Here is a 20,282-nt window from a genome sequence, read left to right as displayed (position 1 = left end):
GAACCCTCCAGCCCACTATTTAGTTTAACTCCCTATCTACAATCCTAGTTATACAATTTGCCAGGACTCTGGTCCCAGCATGATCGAGGTCAAGACCCTTCCATCGGAAAAGTTGCCTCCTTTCCCTGTACCGCTACCAATGTCCTATGAATTCAGACCCATTTCTCCCACACTAACCTTTGAGCCGCACATTTACCTCTTTAATCTTATTGGCCCTGTGCCAATTAGCTCGTGGCTCAGGTAGTAACCTGGAGATTATTATCTTTTTGGTTCTGCTTTTTAATTTAGCCCCTAGCTGCTCATATTCCTTTATCCTTGTTCTACGTATGTTATTGGTACTTAGGTGGACTATGACAACTGTATCTTTACCCTCCCACTCAAGACCCTGTGTAGCCCAGATGAGATATACCAAACCGAGGACCAGATGGGCAACACAATGTTCGGGACTCTCGATCCTGGTCACGGAGAACAGTGTCTATGCCCCTAACTATACTATCCCTGATTATGACTACATTTATTTTCTCTCCCCCATTGTAGGGCTCACTGTACCATGGTGCTGTGGTCAGTTTGCTCAGCCTCCCCACAGTCCCTGCTCCCGTCCATAAGGAGCAAGAATCTCGAACCTGTTGGACAAGGACAAGGGCTGAAGCTCCTGACGCCCTATCTCCTGGATCCCTCTACGTACCTCACTCATAGTCACACCCTCCTGTTCCACTGGCTTAATTTAAGGTAGTTAATCTAAGGAGTGTGACTACATCTTTAAACAAAGTGTCCAATTAACCCTCCTCCATGTGACGCAGCGTCTGAAGCTCAGTCTCCAGCTCATCAACTCTGAGCTGAAGTGCCTCGAACAACCATCACTTGCTACAGGTATGTTCACTGGGAATCACAATGGCGTCTACCTGTTCCCACAATGTGCAGGTACAACACATCGCCTGGTCCTGCATTTCTATTTTAATTAATTTGTTCTTCTGTTGTTTTTAAAAAAATTTCCAGCTGGTTTTTAGTTTTTGCAATCTGTAAAATATTTCTCCTTTTTACTGTTAAGCTGAAAGCAATTTGGAATAGGTATCGCAAATTAGCAGTTACTTACCAGCCAATGAACTTATCGTTTTCCTGTGATGTCACTCCTGGATTGTTTTTCAAACTCAGCCTGCTGCCCAGAGGTGTTCCTCTCAGCTCCCGCTCTTTTTAAATCTCCGCTCTGACTCTCCGCTCCCTCCCGCTCTTTTTTAATCACCGCTCTGACTCTCCACGCCCGCTCTTTTTAAATCTCCGCTCCCGCTCTTTTTAAATCTCCGCTCTGACTCTCAGCACCCGCTCTTTTTAAATCTCCGCTCTGACTCTCAGCTCCCACTCTTTTTAAATCTCCGCTCTGACTCTCAGCTCCCACTCTTTTTACATCTCCTGACTCTCAGCTCCAGCTCTTTTTAAATCTCCGCTCTGACTCTCAGCTCCCGCTCTTTTTAAATCTCTACTCTGACTCTCAGCTCCCGCTCTTTTTAAATCTCCGCTCTGATTCTCAGTTCCAGCTATTTTTAAATCTCCTCTCTGACTCTCAGCTCCAGCTCTTTTTAAATCTCTACTCTAACTCTCCGCTCCCGCTATTTTAAAATCTCCGCTCTGACTCTCTGCTCCGGCTCTTTTTAAATCTCCGCTCTGACTCTCAGCTCCCACTCTTTTTAAATCTCTGGTCTAACTCTCTGCTCCCACTCTTTTTAAATCTCCTGACTCTCAGTTCCAGCTCTTTTTAAATCTCTGCTCTGACTCTCAGCTCCCGCTCTTTTAAAATCTCCGCTCTTACTCTCAGCTCCCGCTCTTTTTAAATCTCTACTCTGACTCTCAGCTCCCGCTCTTTTTAAATCTCTGCTCTGATTCTCAGCTCCAGCTATTTTTAAATCTCCTCTCTGACTCTCAGCTCCAGCTCTTTTTAAATCTCTACTCTAACTCTCCGCTCCCACTATTTTAAAATCTCCGCTCTGACTCTCTGCTCCCGCTCTTTTTAAATCTCCGCTCTGACTCTCAGCTCCCGCTCTTTTTAAATCTCTGGTCTAACTCTCTGCTCCCACTCTTTTTAAATCTTCGCTCTGACTCTCAGCTCCCACTCTTTTTAAATCTCTGCTCTGACTCTCAGCTCCCACTCTTTTTAAATCTCTGCTCTAACTCTCAGCTCCCACTCTTTTTAAATCTCTACTCTAACTCTCCGCTCCCACTCTTTTTAAATCTCCGCTCTTACTCTCAGCTCCCGCTCTTTTTAAATCTCTACTCTGACTCTCAGCTCCCGCTCTTTTTAAATCTCCGCTCTGATTCTCAGCTCCAGCTATTTTTAAATCTCCTCTCTGACTCTCAGCTCCAGCTCTTTTTAAATCTCTACTCTAACTCTCCGCTCCCACTATTTTAAAATCTCCGCTCTGACTCTCAGCTCCCGCTCTTTTTAAATCTCCGCTCTGACTCTCAGCTCCCACTCTTTTTAAATCTCTGGTCTAACTCTCTGCTCCCACTCTTTTTAAATCTTCGCTCTGACTCTCAGCTCCCACTCTTTTTAAATCTCTGCTCTAACTCTCAGCTCCCACTCTTTTTAAATCTCTACTCTAACTCTCCGCTCCCGCTCTTTTTAAATCTCCGCTCTTACTCTCAGCTCCCGATCTTTCTAAATCTCTACTCTGACTCTCAGCTCCCGCTCTTTTTAAATCTCCGCTCTGATTCTCAGCTCCAGCTATTTTTAAATCTCCTCTCTGACTCTCAGCTCCAGCTCTTTTTAAATCTCTACTCTAACTCTCCGCTCCCACTATTTTAAAATCTCCGCTCTGACTCTCCGCTCCCGCTCTTTTTAAATCTCCGCTCTGACTCTCGGCTCCCGCTCTTTTTAAATCTCCGCTCTGACTCTCAGCTCCCACTCTTTTTAAATCTCTGGTCTAACTCTCTGCTCCCACTCTTTTTAAATCTTCGCTCTGACTCTCAGCTCCCACTCTTTTTAAATCTCCGCTCTGACTCTCAGCTCCCACTCTTTTTAAATCTCCGCTCTGACTTTCAGCTCCCGCTCTTTTTAAATCTCCGCTCTGATTCTCAGCTACCGCTATTTTTAAATCTCCGCTCTGACTCTCGGCTCCCGCTCTTTTTAAATCTCCGCTCTGACTCTCAGCTCCCACTCTTTTTAAATCTCCGCTCTGACTTTCAGCTCCCGCTCTTTTTAAATCTCCGCTCTGATTCTCAGCTACCGCTATTTTTAAATCTCTGATCTGATTCTCAGCTCCCGCCCTTTTTAAATAATAATAATCTTTATTGTCACAAGTAGGCTTACATTAGCACTGCAATGAAGTTACTGTGAAAAGCCCCTAGTCGCCACACTCCGGCGCCTGTTCGGAGACACTGACACTGAGGGAGAATTCAGAATGTCCAAATTACCTAATAGCACGTATTTGGGGCTTGTGGGAGGATATTGGAGCACCCAAAGTAAACCCACGCAGACACGGGGAGAACGTGCAGACTCCACACTGACAGAGATCCAAGCCGGGCATCGAACCTGGGATCCTGGCGCTGTAAAGCAACAGTGCTAACCACTGTGCTACCATGCTTCTATTCGCTGCATGGTGAGAAGATTTCCTAGTTATTTCTATTTTTAGTGTAAGCTTGTTATTTTAGAATACTTTAATAATTGTTGCAAGTAGTGACTTCTGCTATATTTGATATTGGCAACAATGGGAAGGAAGCTTCTTCAATGTATGCCAGATGATTGTGTTATAGTTAATATTTTTGCCATGTATGTTAATCAGCACTCAGATAATACAATGAATTGAGAATGGTATCTGGAGGAGTTCCATGAAATGCCCTTTTTTTATGTGTTAGCTTGCAATTTAGTTTAGTTCACAATAGTAACCATCTCTTGTGGTAGTTCTTGGTGCAGTGAAGGGGCTCTAGCTGCAAGTTACAAACTGTGCCACCACCTAGGGGCAGAAATGAGAATACCATTTGAAAAGGCAGAATGTAAAAGAAACGGTAGACTTATTTTTACCATTTTCTTTCCCATTTTAAATTGATTGTTCTTCCTTTAATTCTGGGGCTGTTCCAATAGCTTAGAGGGCAGATGAATAACCTGTTCACTGGACTGCACTTCTTTAGCCAACCACAAATATGCATTTGAGCACACCTTTCTAATTTGCCCTTTCTCGCTATTGCCAGCTTTCCTGATCCCACGGTTGAAGTGGAAAATATTTTGTAGAAAATCAGAGGTGCAACATTCGCTGTAGCTCCCATGACCATCTCCGTCTTACTGCGTGAAATGCTGTAATTGTCTTAGTGTCGGCACCTGCAGCCATGGCTCTGAGAGCACAAATCCTACATTTTTGGGTGTCCAAAAATGGAAACATACCGACCCAGATTTCTTGGTGGCAATGTTAGCAAAATTGTCAGCTTTCGCCATCATTACTCCACTGAAATCGACAGCAACTTCTGGGGTATGTACATGCACAGAATAATGTGGAAATCCAGAAATTGTTTTGTGATTCTAGTCTTCTCTGGAAGGGTGCATTGTTGAGGCACCCTCAGACTGCAATCAATGGAAACACAATTAAATTGATACAGCCATCAATATTATTCTTCGTCTCACTGTAAAATCCCTTGAAAAAGTTACACATTGTTGAATGAGATGTAACTGGGTTTTAATGGCGTACTGAGTCATATTTGCTGCTAACCTACCTCACTGGCCATCAGGAGCAAGTTTTATATATGTGGAATATCAAATTTCGACATCTTAAAATTACACATATTTGAAGTTTATCTTCACTGTTAATCCAATCATAATTTATTTAGCTATCTGAAAATTTAAATTAAAAGTTAAATATAATAAGAGCTTTTAACTTCCTGATTTGCTGTGAGAATTCTTCAGTGGGATTCGTGGCTTACCTACTCGTTGACTCATTGATGCAGCATGCCAAGACATCCCTTTGACTTGATGTCAGATTTATGCCGGCAGGAAAAGTGGGGGGGGTAGCTGTCCCCACAGATCTTTCTCTCTTTGTGAGCAACTTTCTTCGAGGTCAGCAGCAAAGATCATGGCTATGGGACTGATTGTATCCAACATGGATTCAATGGGCCAAATGGCCTCCTGCACCTCTACTCTAACTTTTAACAGCCAGACTAGGAAATAATTGTAAACTGTGGTACTTTAAGGAGACTATTTCACCTGCGATTTTCAAGCTGCTAAGAAGTAAGTGTAAGTTCCCTAAAAGGTTGATGTTTGACAGGTTTTGATAGGTTTTGCAAACAATCTTTTCCGTGAAGTTGCAATATTTTAATGGGTCACTATCTTTATCATCATGTTTTCATTTGGCATCACCAACTGTTCACAAAGAAGTCCCCCTCAACATCTCTCTCCACCCACCATTCTTTTGTAAAGTCAGATGTTTTCTCAAGGCTTTTGACCCAGTATTACCACCCAGAGAGTAGTGGGGGCATGGAATGCACTGCCTGTGGAAGTAGTTGAGTCGGAAACATTAGGGACCTTCAAGCGGCTATTGGATAGGTACATGGATTACGGTAGAATGATGGGGTGTAGATTCATTTGTTCTTAATCTAGAATAAAGGTTCGGCACAACATCGTGGGCCGAAGGGCCTGTTCTGTGCTGTACTTTCTATGAATGATGCTTACGATAACGGTTCGGATAATTGTAAGTAGTTCTTATTCCCCTTGCAAAATTACCATGGCAGGTTAATGCACAATCCCAACACACCACAAGGTTGAGTTCCACAAGCTCTGGAGGGAGCATCACCATCCTTCAATGCTGCCCGGTTAATCTCCCAGGCAGTCATGACCAGGGAGATCTTATTATGTCTATTCTCTTCATTCAGATCTGGTGTACATTTCCAAGGAATTCTTTGCACAAATTTGTAATTTAGATCTCAAATTTGGAAAAATCCATGTTTTATGTTATAACCCAAAGTCAATTTAGGGTTTTTTAATGCATGAGATTTCTTTCTAATCAGTACCCTGTTTCAATTTCCAAATCCTGTATTGAAGAGAATTTTTGAAAGCCACTGATATTCAGGGAAGGAGGGACTGGTTCAGCACAGTGGGCTACATAGCTGGCTTGCAATGCAGCACGAGTTCAATTCCCGTAGCAGCCTCTCCGAACAGGTGCCAGAATGTGGCGACTAGGGGCTTTTCACAGTAACTTCATTGAAGCCTACTTTTGACAATAAGTAATTATTATTCTGTAGGTGATTCTGACTATTTTGAAAATATCTCTCTCCCACTGCGTTTTAAACTCTACGCTTGAAACTTTAGGTTTGTGTTCATTGTTTTCCTCTGAGGGAAGGAAAGGCATGTGGAAGTAGATCATGATAGGGTCCAACAGTTAGTCAGAGATCCCTCAAAGCGGTTGAAGGGTATTTTCAGGTGGGTTGAGTTCAAGGCCAGCACAAGTGGCCAACTAAATGGACAGTCCAATAATTATGAAGCAACTGGATGTCACAGATGTTCATTTATATTATCTTCGCTACAGGGAAGCCTGCACTGCAGCATGTTTGTTTCCGATTCATTGGTCTCGTAACACCAAGATCCCAGCAAGGTGTGGAGATGGGGTTCATTCTGCACTATTTGCCATCGGCTGTCGTCAGAGGCAGGAAAGGCCATGGATGCATCCAGGGGCCACAACTGGTGGGGGGGAGCAGCCAACTCGCAACTCCAAACCTCCATCCTCTCGGTGAATGGTAATGGCTGACCAGGGATCATGCGGATCTTTCTATGCTGCCTAGACAATATCTTCTCTGTGGAATTTGTGGGTAGTGGAGACAAGTTGAAAAGGGTCCGGGTGAGGTTTCTTGTCCATGGCTCTCATTCCCCTGGTCAAAGAGCAATGTTTCCATACGCATTCATGCACAAATGGATGAAACCCCATGTCACGTCCTCCAGAATACGTACCTGGAAATGATGGGGTGAGGGCTCCACGTCCAGACGGAGGCCAGGTGAAGGGCTTTGCTCTTACCTGCTGGCTTTGAGATGGAGGGAAACCTGTAAAGGACATTCTCACTTAATGTAGCACTCCACTGAGACATTGATGATGTAAGCTGGAGGCATCCCAGCCTTGGTAATGGCTGTCAGCCAGATTAGGCGAAGGAGGGCCCAACTCAGGTTAGCACAAGACAAGGAGGAGCAAAGGCCTGAGGAGCAAGAGGCAGCGGGCCTCAAGAAAGTCAGGATGCTGGTAAACCCGATACACTGGAATAGCAAACATTGACCTGAGCATGTGTGTATCGCAGGTGACGTTTTTATCTAGAGATGACCAAAATCAATGCCAGAGGTACCCTTGTATGTCCCAGGATGTGGTTGTTCACATCTGCCAGCTCTTCCAGTATGAGCTGCGGCCGCAATGACTCTGGAGGAATAATTCCGAGTTTCTGGTCAGTCCAGGCACCATTTAAATATGGTGCCAGAGAGTGGCAGTCATGGAAAGCATTGTTATTGTAACACGTAGTAACATGCTAACACGTGTTTAGACTCACGTACATTTATTTCAACATCCCTGTTCAGACTGTAGGAAATCAAAAATACCAGTGTAGATTTAAACAACATCTCATACTTCTACTATTGAGGGAATGACAGGGCCGATGAACTCTTGCCTACCCCGCCACAAGATTCGCTGAGCTCCTTGCTAATGTATAATTAGTGAACTGGACAGTGCATCGGCCTTCCCACTGCCTGGCGGGAATCATGCCGACACCCCCCCCCCGTTACCAAACTTAGACTCCAGAATGGAAGATTCTGCCCATTGTTTAGTTCTGTTTCTGTAAGGTAAGTATGCCAAACTTTAAATTTGGCAAAAGATGAAAATTGAAACATCAGACACTAATGTTTCTGAACAATTCTAAGTTTAAGGTAAGATGCCGTATGTAAATTATTGATCTAAAACCATCTCTGTAACTGAGGGTGTCAAAACTATTTCTGGATGTTTTGTGGATGAATCCAAATTTCTACTCCGAGTTATTGATATTTTTTCTTAAGAGGATTCATTTTTCCTTTTCTACAAAAATCTGTGTCACTGATTGACTTTCCTTCAGCTCAAAAATGGCTCCAGGTGTGACCCAGTAATGGATCTGTGGTGACCTTCATGCCCATTAGAATGAACATCATGTGAAAACCTGTGTTTTTTTAAAGAAAATAAAACCATTACTGTCAGTGCTGTGATAAGGAAGCAACGCACTGTGTTCCTTACCCATTGATCATGTCCTTGCATGTTCCTCCGTTGATACATGGATTGCTGGCACATTCGTCAATATTCGTTTCGCAGTTAGGCCCCTCAAAGCCAGAAGTGCAAATACAGTCATAGTATGCAATGTTGTCTTCACATGCAGCACCGTGCTGACAGGGGTTAGACTCGCACTCATTTATTTCAACTTCACAGTCCAGACCTTAGGAAATTAAAAGACAAATGTAGATTTTAAACAAAACTTCATACTTCTACTTTTGATTTTCAGTAGAAGCATTGGTCCGGTCCATTGGAAAATAGGTCCTTTATCTCGTTTCCTTCCTTTCGTTCTATTATAATGAGTGAGAAACCGGTGAGTAGAGACAAAGAGGTGAAGGATTTTCATTGCGGGGGTCATCTAGGATCCCAGCATTAGCTATTATAGATGTCAGCTGAATCTCAATCTGATAAGACACTGCTTGTGTCATTTCTCCAGTCAGAATTCAAACAGTTTACCATGGTGACCGACTGTTTCACTGATTGTATTTCGAAATAAACTCAAATTTAAATTCTTTAAAATGTAGGATTTAAAAGTCACAGCAACGCTCAATAGAATCAAGAAACATACTGAAGACCAAAACAAGAAAAATGGGCACAGCTTTGTGATTTTGCTGAATGTTAAATAATTGATGATTGAATGTAAAATGGGCTTCCTCTGCTGTTAGTGAGCAGGTTAATGAGCCCGTAAACATTTAACAGACAATATTCGAAAGGCTTCATTGAAGTTCAAGAGACATTTTTATATCTACTCATCAGATTTTCCCATCTTTGCACAAAACCTTCAATGAAATTATCCTTCGGATTTGGGAAAATCTGTGCCCCCCCCCCCCGCAGCATTTCAGAACACATGAAATAGGAGCAGGGATAGACTATATACCCTGTTGAGTCTGTTCCTCAATTCAATACGAGCATGGCTAATCTTGGGCTTCAACTCCATCCTCCTTTCTGCTCCCCACATCAATGAATTCCTTGAGAGACCAAAGATCTGTCTATCCCAACCTTCAATGTGTTCGGTGATGGAGCATCCACAACCCTCTGGGGGTGGGGATTTTCCAAAGACTCACAACTATTAGCGGGCATGGTAGCACAGTGGTTAGCAATGCTGCCTCACAGCGCCAGGGACCCAGGTTCCAATCTGGCCTCGGGTGACTGTGTGGATTTTTCACGTTCTCCCCGTGTCTACGTGGGTTTCTTCCCACAGTCCAAAGATGTGCTGGTTATGTGGATTGGCCGTGCCAAATTGCCACGTAGTGTCCAGGGATATGCAGATTAGGTTATGGGGTTAAGGGGCTAGGGCGGGGGAGTGAACCTGGGTAGGGTGCTCTTTCGGAGCAGGCCCAATAGGCCAAATGGCCTCCTTCTGCACTGTAAGGATTCTATGATTGATTCTATTTGAATTAAGTAAGTTCTCCTCATCTCAGACTTAATTGATCAGCCCCACCTCCTGAGACCGGGCCCTGTGTTTTAGATTTCCTGACCAGTGGAAATAATCTCTCCATTGTCTGCCCCATCAAGCATTTTGTAGGTTTCAATGAGATTGCCTTTCAGTCTTCTAAATTCCAGGGAATATAAGCCCAAGATACCCATCATAGGTCAATCGCCTCATCCCAGGAATAAATTAAATGAAACTTCACATTACCGCTTCCAGAGCAAGTATATCCTTCCTTAAATGTGGAGACCAAAGCTATGTGCAGTGTTTCAGATGTGGTCTCACCAAAACCCTGTACGATTGTAATGAGACCTCTTTATTCTTGTACCCGAATTCCCTTGTAGGAAAGGTCAACATGCCATTTGCCTTCTGAATTTCTTCCTGCACCTGCAAGGTAACTTACCTGTATTACGTGTCTGAACTCACTCAAGTCTCTTTGAACATCAACGGTTACAAGTTTCACACCTTGAAAAATAAATTTTACTTTTCTCTCCTTAGCACCAAAGTGAATAACATCAGACTTCCATATTGCACCTGTCACCTTGTTGTTCATTCATCTAACCTGCTTACATTTTGTTGAAATCTCACTCTGTCCTCCGCACCGCTTACCTTTTCACCAGGTTTAGTATCATCAGGAAATGTAGATACATTACTCCCTGTCTCTTCATCTAATTCATTAATAGATTGTAAATAGCTGAGGCCCAGCACTGACCCGTGTGAAGCTCCGTTGTTCACTGCTTGCCAACTTGAAAAAGCCCAGGTTATGCCCACTCTCTGCTTCCTACCCATTAACCAATCTGCAGATGTTAACATATTAACCCAACTCCATAAGCCCTTTACATCTGTCTGAAATCTATTATACATTTTAAATCTCTCTAATACGTACCTTCATCTCCCAAGGTTCACTGCCTGTTGAAGCAATTCTGTGTTCTGCTGGAACTATTTATGTTGAGGATTTTGGAAGCCATGGATCAGGACTTTTAATTTTAGCTGCTGCATTAGACTAAAGGCTTCAAGACTGAAGCCACGCTGCTGGTCCTTCAGGGGATACAGTGCTGATCCTGCACATGACCACCACAACTGGCAGGTAATGCCGCTGCACGTCTGGCACCTGTTCAGAAAGCAGTTCACTTCTTAGGTGGCAAGAGCACCAAAGTCAGGCCAGTCGCTGTTGAATCAACACTTAATGGAAAACGTAGGATCCAGAAGTCAGGTTAAATATTATCTGACAATGAGTCTGATTTGTTTACCCATTCAGAGAAAAAATGCTGATAGTATAACTCCAACGACCCATAGTGACTGACAGTGTATCTTATCACACATAATGACTTTCACTGTAACCTGTGGGTTTTTTTTTAACATGAAGTACAATGATTGTCATCACCGACTCTTGTATGACTGGGTCCAAAAAGATATTCATTGGATCCACAGATAAAGTGTGGTGATTGAATAGTAAACAATGATACCTTCTTTAATTGTGCTTTCTGTAAAATCTGGTCCACTATTGGATGTATGAAATTGAAAAACAAACTTCAAGTACGGGGTTATAGGGATAGCGTGCAGGTGTGGGCTTGGGTAGGGTGCTCTTTCCAAGGGCTGGTGCAGACTCGATGGGCCGAATGGCCGCCTTCTGCACTGTAAATTCTATGAAATTCTATGAAGTATATTGGTAATAATTGTGCAATGTATTTTCGGGGTTTAATTGTCTTTATTCTTGCCTGCACTGTATGATGTATAAAAATGATGATGAGTCATGGTTACCACAGCTGGACACATGCACACACAGCCTACATGACCACAAGAGAAAGGTATGATGTAGAATTAATAAACATCTTCAATTTCAGCTGGAGGAACATCCTCCTCTTTCCAATCTCAGTATCGACTACACTAATTTTGCAGCATAATCTCGGCCCCCCCATTGTGTTTCCTTTATCTTTGTAACTTTTAGTTTTTCTCTTGTTTTTAGTTTATCATTCTACCATCCACACCTCTTCTAGACAGGTCTCTTTACACGTTTCTTTACTCGCCCGACCATCAATCCCTTTGGCTCTGCATCACTAACTCTCTTGTCATTTAATCTCTTCAGTCTTCCACCCGATTTTTAAAAAAACTTCCATTTTGTTCTTTTCTTCATCCTTCCGGCCCCCCTTTCCACTCGTTTTAAACCTATTACGTTTATAACTTCTTCCTCGCCCGATGAAAGATCAGCAACCTCAAAGGTTGGGCTGAATTTGAAGAAAAGGGATCGGAGCAGGAAAGGACCACTCAGCCCATCAAGTCTGTTCGACCATTCAGTATGATCATGGCTGATCTTGGGTTTCAATTCCACTTTGCTGGAATACCCCTGCATTCCCGAGAGACCAAATATCTCTTGAACTCAGCCTTACATATATATATATTTTTTTCTTTATTGGTTCATTGGACGTGCGCTTCAAGGACTATGCAAACATTTATTGCTCGTCCCTAATTGCCCTTGAGGGGAAGTTAAGAGTCAACCACATTGCTGTGGGCCTGGAGTCACATGTAGGTTAGACCAGGTAAGGACGACAGATTTCCTTCCCTAAATGACATTAGTGAACCAGGTGGGTTTATATGACAATCGACAGTGGTTTCATGGTCATCATTAGACTTTTAGTTCCAGATATTTATTGAATTCAAATTTCACCATCTGCAGTGGTGGGATTTGAACCCGGGTCCCCGGAACATTACTCAGGGTCTCTGGTTTACTAGACTAGTGACAATACCACTACGCCACCGCCTCCCCTTAATGATGCATTCACAGCCCTGTAGCCACCTAAAATGGCTGATTCCCTATTAATCTGGCCAAAACCCGATTTAAAATGGCTAACCGAAAAGGCTGATGGGAAAAGCAGCCAACAGGACACAAACAGACAGCTGCAGACAGAATAGCGTATTCGGCTCTGGGGAAGTCGGCCCAGATCGATACTCAAGACTATTAGCAGCACATCAACCCAGACAGACATCTGCAGTTTAATCGGCTATCCCCTTGGAACAATTGCAACATATTAGCAATTGAATGCCGGGCCAGACCTGTCGGCGCCTGCAGTTGCCGAAACAAAGACAGGTGAACGACCACCCCCTGATCGAGGAATCGCCCCATTATTGGAGCATATCGAACCCAGTGATTGGGAACAAGTCCAATCACTTGGGACTCAGGGTCAAGGGCCGCCCCGAGAGGCGGGAAGCCCCTGGGCCCTATAAAGTGAGGGGCCAAGTTCAGATCTCACCCTCTCTCCCTTCTTCTCCTGCTCGCGACCTTCGCAAGAACATCAACCAGAAACTGTAAGTTTGACTCCAGCAATCGCTACCCAATAAAGACTCCTAGCCATCGACCCGTATCAGCCTTTGAATCCCGCGGGCCAGATCCGATTCGATAAGCCATTCGTTTCCCTGACCTGGTGGACCATTCCTAAAATTAAGTATTGGCCAGTAGTGGTAGGTTTCGATATAGATAGTAGGATTATTGTGTAAGCATTAATTGTTGTATATAATAAATGACCGTTGATTTCAATCTTACTAAGCGGTGTGCTGACTTATTAATCATAATTCGAGCTTGAACCGAATTATGGCGGTATCAGAAAGATACCTGGCGACTCGTGAGCAAAGGTGACATAATCAGAGGTAATAAAACTAAGGCTAAAAAGAGCAACAGCCCCCGAGGAGAATTCCAAAGATTCCCAGCCTTCTGAATGAAGTAAAGACATTGGGTGGGTTTCTGAGATTAAGAGCTGACGACAACGGAGAATGCGTGGACTTTTGCGACAGAAAAACCATAGCCGCATCTGGTCCAATTCTGCTACCATTGAGAGGCTAGCAGCGGTGCCGCGCGGAACACACTTGATTTCATTGAAAAATGGTGAGGGATACGCCGGGTCCATGGGGGCTGTTAGCGGTGTGCGCAGCTGCATGGCTGCCTTGCCAGCTGCGGCAATGGTGCTCCGTGTCAGTGCACCCTGACCCCACAGCCAACTCCCTGGCCACCACCCACTACTCCCCCAGCCCTGGCAGAAGCCCCCTGGTCAGCGGCACAACTGTCAGCAAATTATGATGATGTTGGACACCTTCCATGCCCCTGCTCTCTCCCTCAGCAGCTGCCTTGCCGGCTTCACGATTTCTGAAAGCACAAGTGAACCACGCCATCGGGAACTCGGCCCATCGGAGGCGGAGAATCGCGAAGGCCCTGGAGAGTAACGGGTCGGGCCCGCTAATGATATGCAAATTGCAGCCGACTGTACATGTGGAGTGAAACTCATTGACGCCGTTTGAGGTGATGGCGATTTGGCATCAAATCAGCGCCTGCCGCGATTTTCCCATCGGAAGCTATTCTTCGCCAAATCGCATTTCTTGATTCCGGCGTCGGCTAACGGATAATCCCGCCCATTCTTCCTCAGCTCAGTCCTAAATGGATGGGCCCTTGCAGTCACCCAAGGTCGGAATTGAACCCGGGTCCCTGGAGCTGTGAGGCAGCAGTGCTAACCGCTGTGCCACCGTACCGCACCTTTGCTGTACTGCCTCCAATGCAAGTCCTTCATTAAAAATGGAGCCCACAATTGCAAAGCATTTCAGGCAAAGTCTCACCAAAGCCCTATACAACTGGAGTAAGTTTTCTTTATTCTTTTGCTCTAATCTACTTTTATAAGGCCCATTTGCTTTCTTAATAGCTTGCTGTATCTGCATGTAAAATGTTGTGTTTCTTGTACGAGTATACACAAGTCTCTCTGAATATCAACATTTTTCGCATCTTTTAAAAATGTTCTGCTTTTCTATTCTTATGATCAAATGAATAAGCTCACACTGCCCCACATTATACTCCATCTGCTACTGTGTTGCCCACTCCCTTGACCTGACTGTTGTCTCTTTGCTGTCTCTTTTTGTCTTACTCACAACTTGCACTGTTACTTTCATAAAGGCGAGGGGAGTCAGACAAGTAACACAAGGAAGACGTTTATTTATAATACGTACTGTTTACAAAGGGGCCTGGTTGAACCTTACCGGGTCCTCTCTCTCTGTCGATCGCTTCCTATCTGGCCGACCTTATATACAACATGGTAACAGCCCTGTGGTTAGCGGGGGAGCTCATACCTCTTACTCCATGATCCACACGGAGAAAACAATCAACCCAGCCCCGTGTGCTCTGTACAGATTATTACAGTCACCTGGCTTTATATCATCAGCAAACCTAGAGAGGTTGCTCTCTGTCTCTTTGTCTAAGTCATTAAAAAGGTTGGAAATAACTAAGGCTCTGCATTGATCCTTGTGGTATTCCACTATTTACAGTCTGCCAACTTGACAATGCCAAGAGAGGTGGCCACAGCTGAGTAATGCCGTAGACCTGATGCCTACAGGAGGCAAGTTTAAAAAAAAAACATGGGCTGAATTTTACACTCCCCACTGCCGCATTTTAAGGCAGGGAGAGGGATGGGGGCACGAAATTGCTCCGGGATCCAGCCTGCCCTGACCCAGATGCAATTTTATGATGGAGTGGACAGGACCTCACCCTGGCCCCAGTTAATGCCCTCAAATCGCCAGTTAATGGCCACTTACAGGAAATTTCCAGTCCAGCCTCAACTTTTAATCCGCGACCCTACCTTCCCCGGGTCCTCAACCACTTATCTGGTCTCCATGTCCCAACACTTAGTCCCAGGCAGAGTGTAGCCAATCAGATTGGCCGGCAGCTCCAAGGTGGGACTTTGCTCCAAGTGAGGATATAAGTCCCGCCTGCTGGCAATCTAGGCTCATTAGAGCGGAAAATGGCAGAAGGCCAGTCGGAGTTGAGCACATGCCAACACACAATCTTCGGCCATGGGCCAGGTGTCAAAGGGGAAAGCTCTCTGGGAAAATGGTTGGGGCTGCCGGGGCTGGCTTCCCTAGCCATGACCCCCTCAATGTTCTGTTAAATCTTCCACCCTTGGCTGCTGGGGGAAAGCCATATAGCTGCCAGCCTCCCCATGTAGAGAGATCGACAGCGCTGTAAAATGGCACTTGATTGGGCCTTTAATTTTGGAAATTGGCTGACTGCCTCCTTGGGTGGGGCAACCTCTCAGCATCCAGCCCTGCCATCAGTAAACGCCCTGACGGTGGAACTGCGTTGGGGTGTCCTTCCGACCAGGTGCCCTGTGGTTTTACTGACTCCCCATTCCCATCCTGTCTCCTGGAGGCTGCTACAGTCCAGACCCTTTTCTCTGTGTGTCTCTCTCTCTGAAGAAGCTGCCTGACCACCCTAGTATTTCCAGCATTTTTTGTTTTGATGTCATATTTCCAGCATCCGTGGATTTTTGCTTTTATACAAATCCATGTTTAATTTTGGAATTTTACAAATTATTGTCTTATACAGTATGAGCATGTCTGCCTACTCTGAACTGGCTCTCGTTCCTTTGGTTCAGAGCAGGAACCTGTAATGTGCACAATTCAGTGGTGTTTTTTGTGCATCTTTGGGACATACTGGTGATTGTATGCACGTGAACCTCTCCATTCTGGATTAATCCATTACGGGATTTTGGGGTGGGAGGGGGTGAAATTGCTCTTTGGTTAGCTCCAGTGGCTGGATGGCTAGAGTGTGATGCAGAATGACGCCAACAGCTTGGATTCAATTCCCGTACTGACTGTGGCACATCTGCCCTTCGCCTTGCCCCATGCTTGTGGGGTGGTTCCCGTTCAAGTTGTATATAACTAACGGTTGCTCTCTAATGCAGAGAGATGCCTACGATCCTTTGTGGACTACGGCTAATTACCCGATTATTTTAAACACAATTTTTATGCGGATAATTTGACGAATCTTCCCCTTTTAGTATTTTTCATGCTCTTCCTTTTTTGCATGAATTAACTCCATAGCACCATGATTCGGCTGGCGTCTCCTGGCTGAACTTACCAGGGTCCTCTGAGGCTCCTCTCTGACTTCTCTCCCCCCCCCCCCCCCCCCCCCCTTCTCCGGCGACGAACCACAGATTTCATTCGATGCATATCATTTGACTGTGGCTCAGATCAGGAGCTGCGTGTGACGGGATACAGATTACTGCTTATGTGTGGCCTCTCCGTGGTAACTGCGTGTTAATGCTAACATTCACAACTCTTGTGCGCATCACCTGTATTCATAGCAACAGTTGCTTACTTCAGAAGTACTTCATTAACTATGAAATGTTTTGGAATGTCCTGAGTTTGCCAAATAATATAACATACATATATTTTTTATTGTATGATGGAAGTGGACTCGTATCTAGTTTTGACGCAAGTATGGGAAAAAATCTAAGATTAGAAATACCTATGACTTGTGCAAATAACGAAGAAAAAATCTGCAGGATTTCATTTCAACGCACCAATAGTGTAACGGCTTTGGAATTTGTGGAGTTTCGACAATCTTGTTTTAACTTTCATTTATGGCTGCAAGTAATTACAAAGAATTGAACTCCTTCAGAATCTAATGGGGCTGAGTGCTTGAACCTTGGTTACTGATAACAGTCTGACTGCTTCAGCCTCATCTAGCAGACATAACTCATGGCGTCAGCTCTCTGAGAAGCAGCACCGGTACCAGGGTTTGAGTGGAACCTGGGGCTTAAGTGGGTTTAAGTTCTCTCACTTGAGATGTTGCAGGTTGTTCTGATGCTGCTTTTGCTATTCCGGGTGATTCATGCGCTGCACAGATACCAGACAAGAATGTTGCAGGCAGTGTCATAGGTCACGGCACTTTGGTGGGAATTAAGACGAGTAAACAAAAAAAAAATCCAGTCAGCTGAACACTTTAAAGGATGTATAATTTTACAGATATAATGCCATTTAATCACCAGTGCCAGCTATCGGGGATTTACCTCTTCGATCTGTTATGGTGCAATTATACTTCAGGAAAATTATTTTTTATACCTCTGTTACATTAGAATTCATAAATTTGAAATAAATAATTTTTTGACATGTTTCTGAAAAACACGATTGAAATCTCACCCAGAAGGACACAACCTGTTAAGTGTTCTTAAGATTTGCCGTATATTGAAGGAAGGTTAAGGGTAGTTATCTTTTTTTCCTCCGATTTGGAAAAATACAAGCCAAACTTCTGGAATGAAATGTGGCCGGTGAATGCCGGATACGGCCTCCTGACAGCCTCCGCGCTTCTCAAGGATTCTCTGAAGTCCCATGAGATGTCGGAGATGGACCCCGCCCAAAATGAGCGGGACCGAATGACACTCACAGAAAGTAGGTTGTAAACCTACTTATGAGCTGCCTGCGTGTTATCCAGTGGCCTCCTTCAATGCTTCGGCCTCCCCGGGGAGGCTGCATCTGGGTGCCAATCAGTGCTGTTCCACACATACATGGACCAGGCAGAACAGCACCCGGGGGTCTCCCGGGCCAACGGACGGCAGTCAGGGTAAGTGCAGGCTGGCTCCCTGGCCCTCCCCCAGAACATGGGCACCTTGGCACTGCCCAGTTGGCAGTTTGGCACTGCCACCTTGGCACTGTCAAAGTGCCAGGATGGCAGCCAAGCCACCTGCCTGGGTGCCAAGGTGGCAGTGCAAGGGTGCCTGTCTCAGGATGGCACTGCCAATGGTCAGCGGGCAAGGGGAGCCCATGCCCATGAAATGAGGGCGGAGGGGGGTTTGAAGGATAGGGGAGTACAGGGCAGGTAAGTAGGGCCAAAAGAGAGATTGGGGGGTGATTGGTGGGAGTCCTAGAAGGGAGGGGGTGCCTGAAGAGGTAGGAACCCCATAGCAGGGTGTCCTCACTTGGGGAGTGTGGGGTGGTGTCCATGTATGTGAAGGTGACATTGCCCATGGGTGAGGGTGAGGGGAAACCACAAGCTCACTTAGAGACGAGGGCACCCTTTCAAAATGGTGGCCCGATCTCTGAGTTGAACCTCCCCAGTGCTAAAAAAAAATGCTAAGTGTGGACTAAACTGGTGAGAAATTCCCCAGGGCCCAAAAACGTGTCATTGAATAGCAGTGGGAACTCGCCGGCAGAGCCGACTGGAAACTCCCTGAAAACCCCCCCACAAATGAACTTAGAAATTTTGGGGGAGAATCGAGCCCAATGTGTTCTTAGCAATAGCATTTTTCTAAAGGTGATTGCACTCAAAGACGAAGCTGGTCACTGTTTATAAAAAAAAATTATCATTCAAAAATTAAAAGTTAAATATGATTTTTTTTTTGTTTGACTGACTCCTAACAAGAAGCAGAAATCATCTCCTGTATCCACACACTGTGCTTCTGTGTTTATCACATTATCACTTAACAATTTTAGGAATCTGTAACATTTCAATGAGAATTCACATCTGCGTTTGGGCTCCTTGTACAAGGAAGATGTTTTCTGTTTCAAAAATGTTCTTTCTTCCAACGTAGAATATATATTTTCTTTAAAATATTTTTATTAACATTTTCTCAATTTATAAAATGCTAAATGGAAAAAAATTAAAAATGTACATATATCAACCATAAAAAACAGGAAAATTGAATAAACCCTCTGGAAACCTGAATCTCCCCCCCCCCCCCCCCCCCCACCCCAGCCCCTTCAAAAACTAACGGTGGCCAGTTCCTTGAAACAAACAATAAAAAGCTGCCAATTTTTGATAGAACCCCTCGACTACTCCCCCCACGGTGTACTTTACTTTCTCAAGGTATAAGGACTCCATCAGACCCCCAGCCACACCGAGACACTGGATGGAGATGGAGACTTCCACCCCAATAATACTGGCGTCCAGGCCATCAGCAAGGCGAAGGCCAGGACATTGGCCCTCACGCCCGTCTGCAGCTCTGACGAGTCTGACACCCAAATATGACCACTAAAGAACAGAGCTTCAGCTCAACCTTCAGAATCGGCGACAAGGTGCTAAAGAAGGAGACCCACAAGCTTCTGAAAAGACCAGAACATGTTCACATGGTTAGCCAGACCTCCTGAATAGAGCTCGCACCTGTCCTCCACCCCTAAAATGAAGCGACTCATTCTGGACTTGGTCAGGCGCACCCTAAAAACGGCCTGAAGTTGGATCAAACCAAGCCTCAGGCACAAGGTCATGGAGTTCACCCTGCAAAGGACCTCATTCCACATCTCATCCTCTAATATAGGCCACTGAATTTGCCGAATACTTTGTCAGTAAGAACGAGAGCAAGGCCGTCACTAATACTCCCAAACCAGACCCCTTACATTATCTCAATTCTATATATCCCATGTAGCCCCTAGATCACTATACCAACCCAATGCCTTCTCTGCATTAGATACCCAGTAATAAAATAACAGGTTTGGCAACGCTAGGCCCCCTGACTGTCTATTCCTTCGAAGGACTGTCCTACAAGTCCTTGAGACCTTGCCTGCCACCTATCAAGTATATAAATTTCTCGACCCTCCCAAAAAAAGATTCAGGAAGGAAAACCGTCAGATACGGGGAAAAAAACAAAAATTGTGGCAAAATGCTCATTTGAACACAGGACCCTGTATGTAGGGGACGGTTATCCCATCTTTGCAGGCCAGTCTTGAGTCTGCTTACCATGCCAGTATAATACAATTTACGAACATGGGCCCAATCTCCAACCACCAGGACCCCCAGATATCTAAAACTGGTTCCGGGCAAGCAAAATGAAAGCAACCCCAGGTTGGTTCCTCTTCCCGGAAGG

The 20,282-nt window shown here is 44.8% G+C and overlaps 1 protein-coding gene across 1 annotated transcript in view; it reads right to left on the bottom strand.

Annotated features, from left to right (window-relative positions):
- The window catches only part of LOC140399154 (protein crumbs homolog 2-like), a 239,517-nt gene that overhangs the window by 103,305 nt on the left and 115,930 nt on the right, over positions 1-20,282 (bottom strand). Inside the window, exon 3 of the mRNA XM_072488414.1 lies at positions 8,211-8,406. Coding sequence (XP_072344515.1) covers positions 8,211-8,406 — 196 coding nt within the window. The remainder of the gene's footprint in view (positions 1-8,210; positions 8,407-20,282) is intronic.

This window comes from Scyliorhinus torazame, chromosome 22 (assembly GCF_047496885.1).
Source record: "Scyliorhinus torazame isolate Kashiwa2021f chromosome 22, sScyTor2.1, whole genome shotgun sequence".
NCBI classification, from domain to species: Eukaryota; Metazoa; Chordata; class Chondrichthyes; order Carcharhiniformes; family Scyliorhinidae; genus Scyliorhinus; species Scyliorhinus torazame.
The sequence above is the reverse complement of the archived record's forward strand: the minus strand, read 5'-3'. Positions and strand labels throughout refer to the sequence as shown.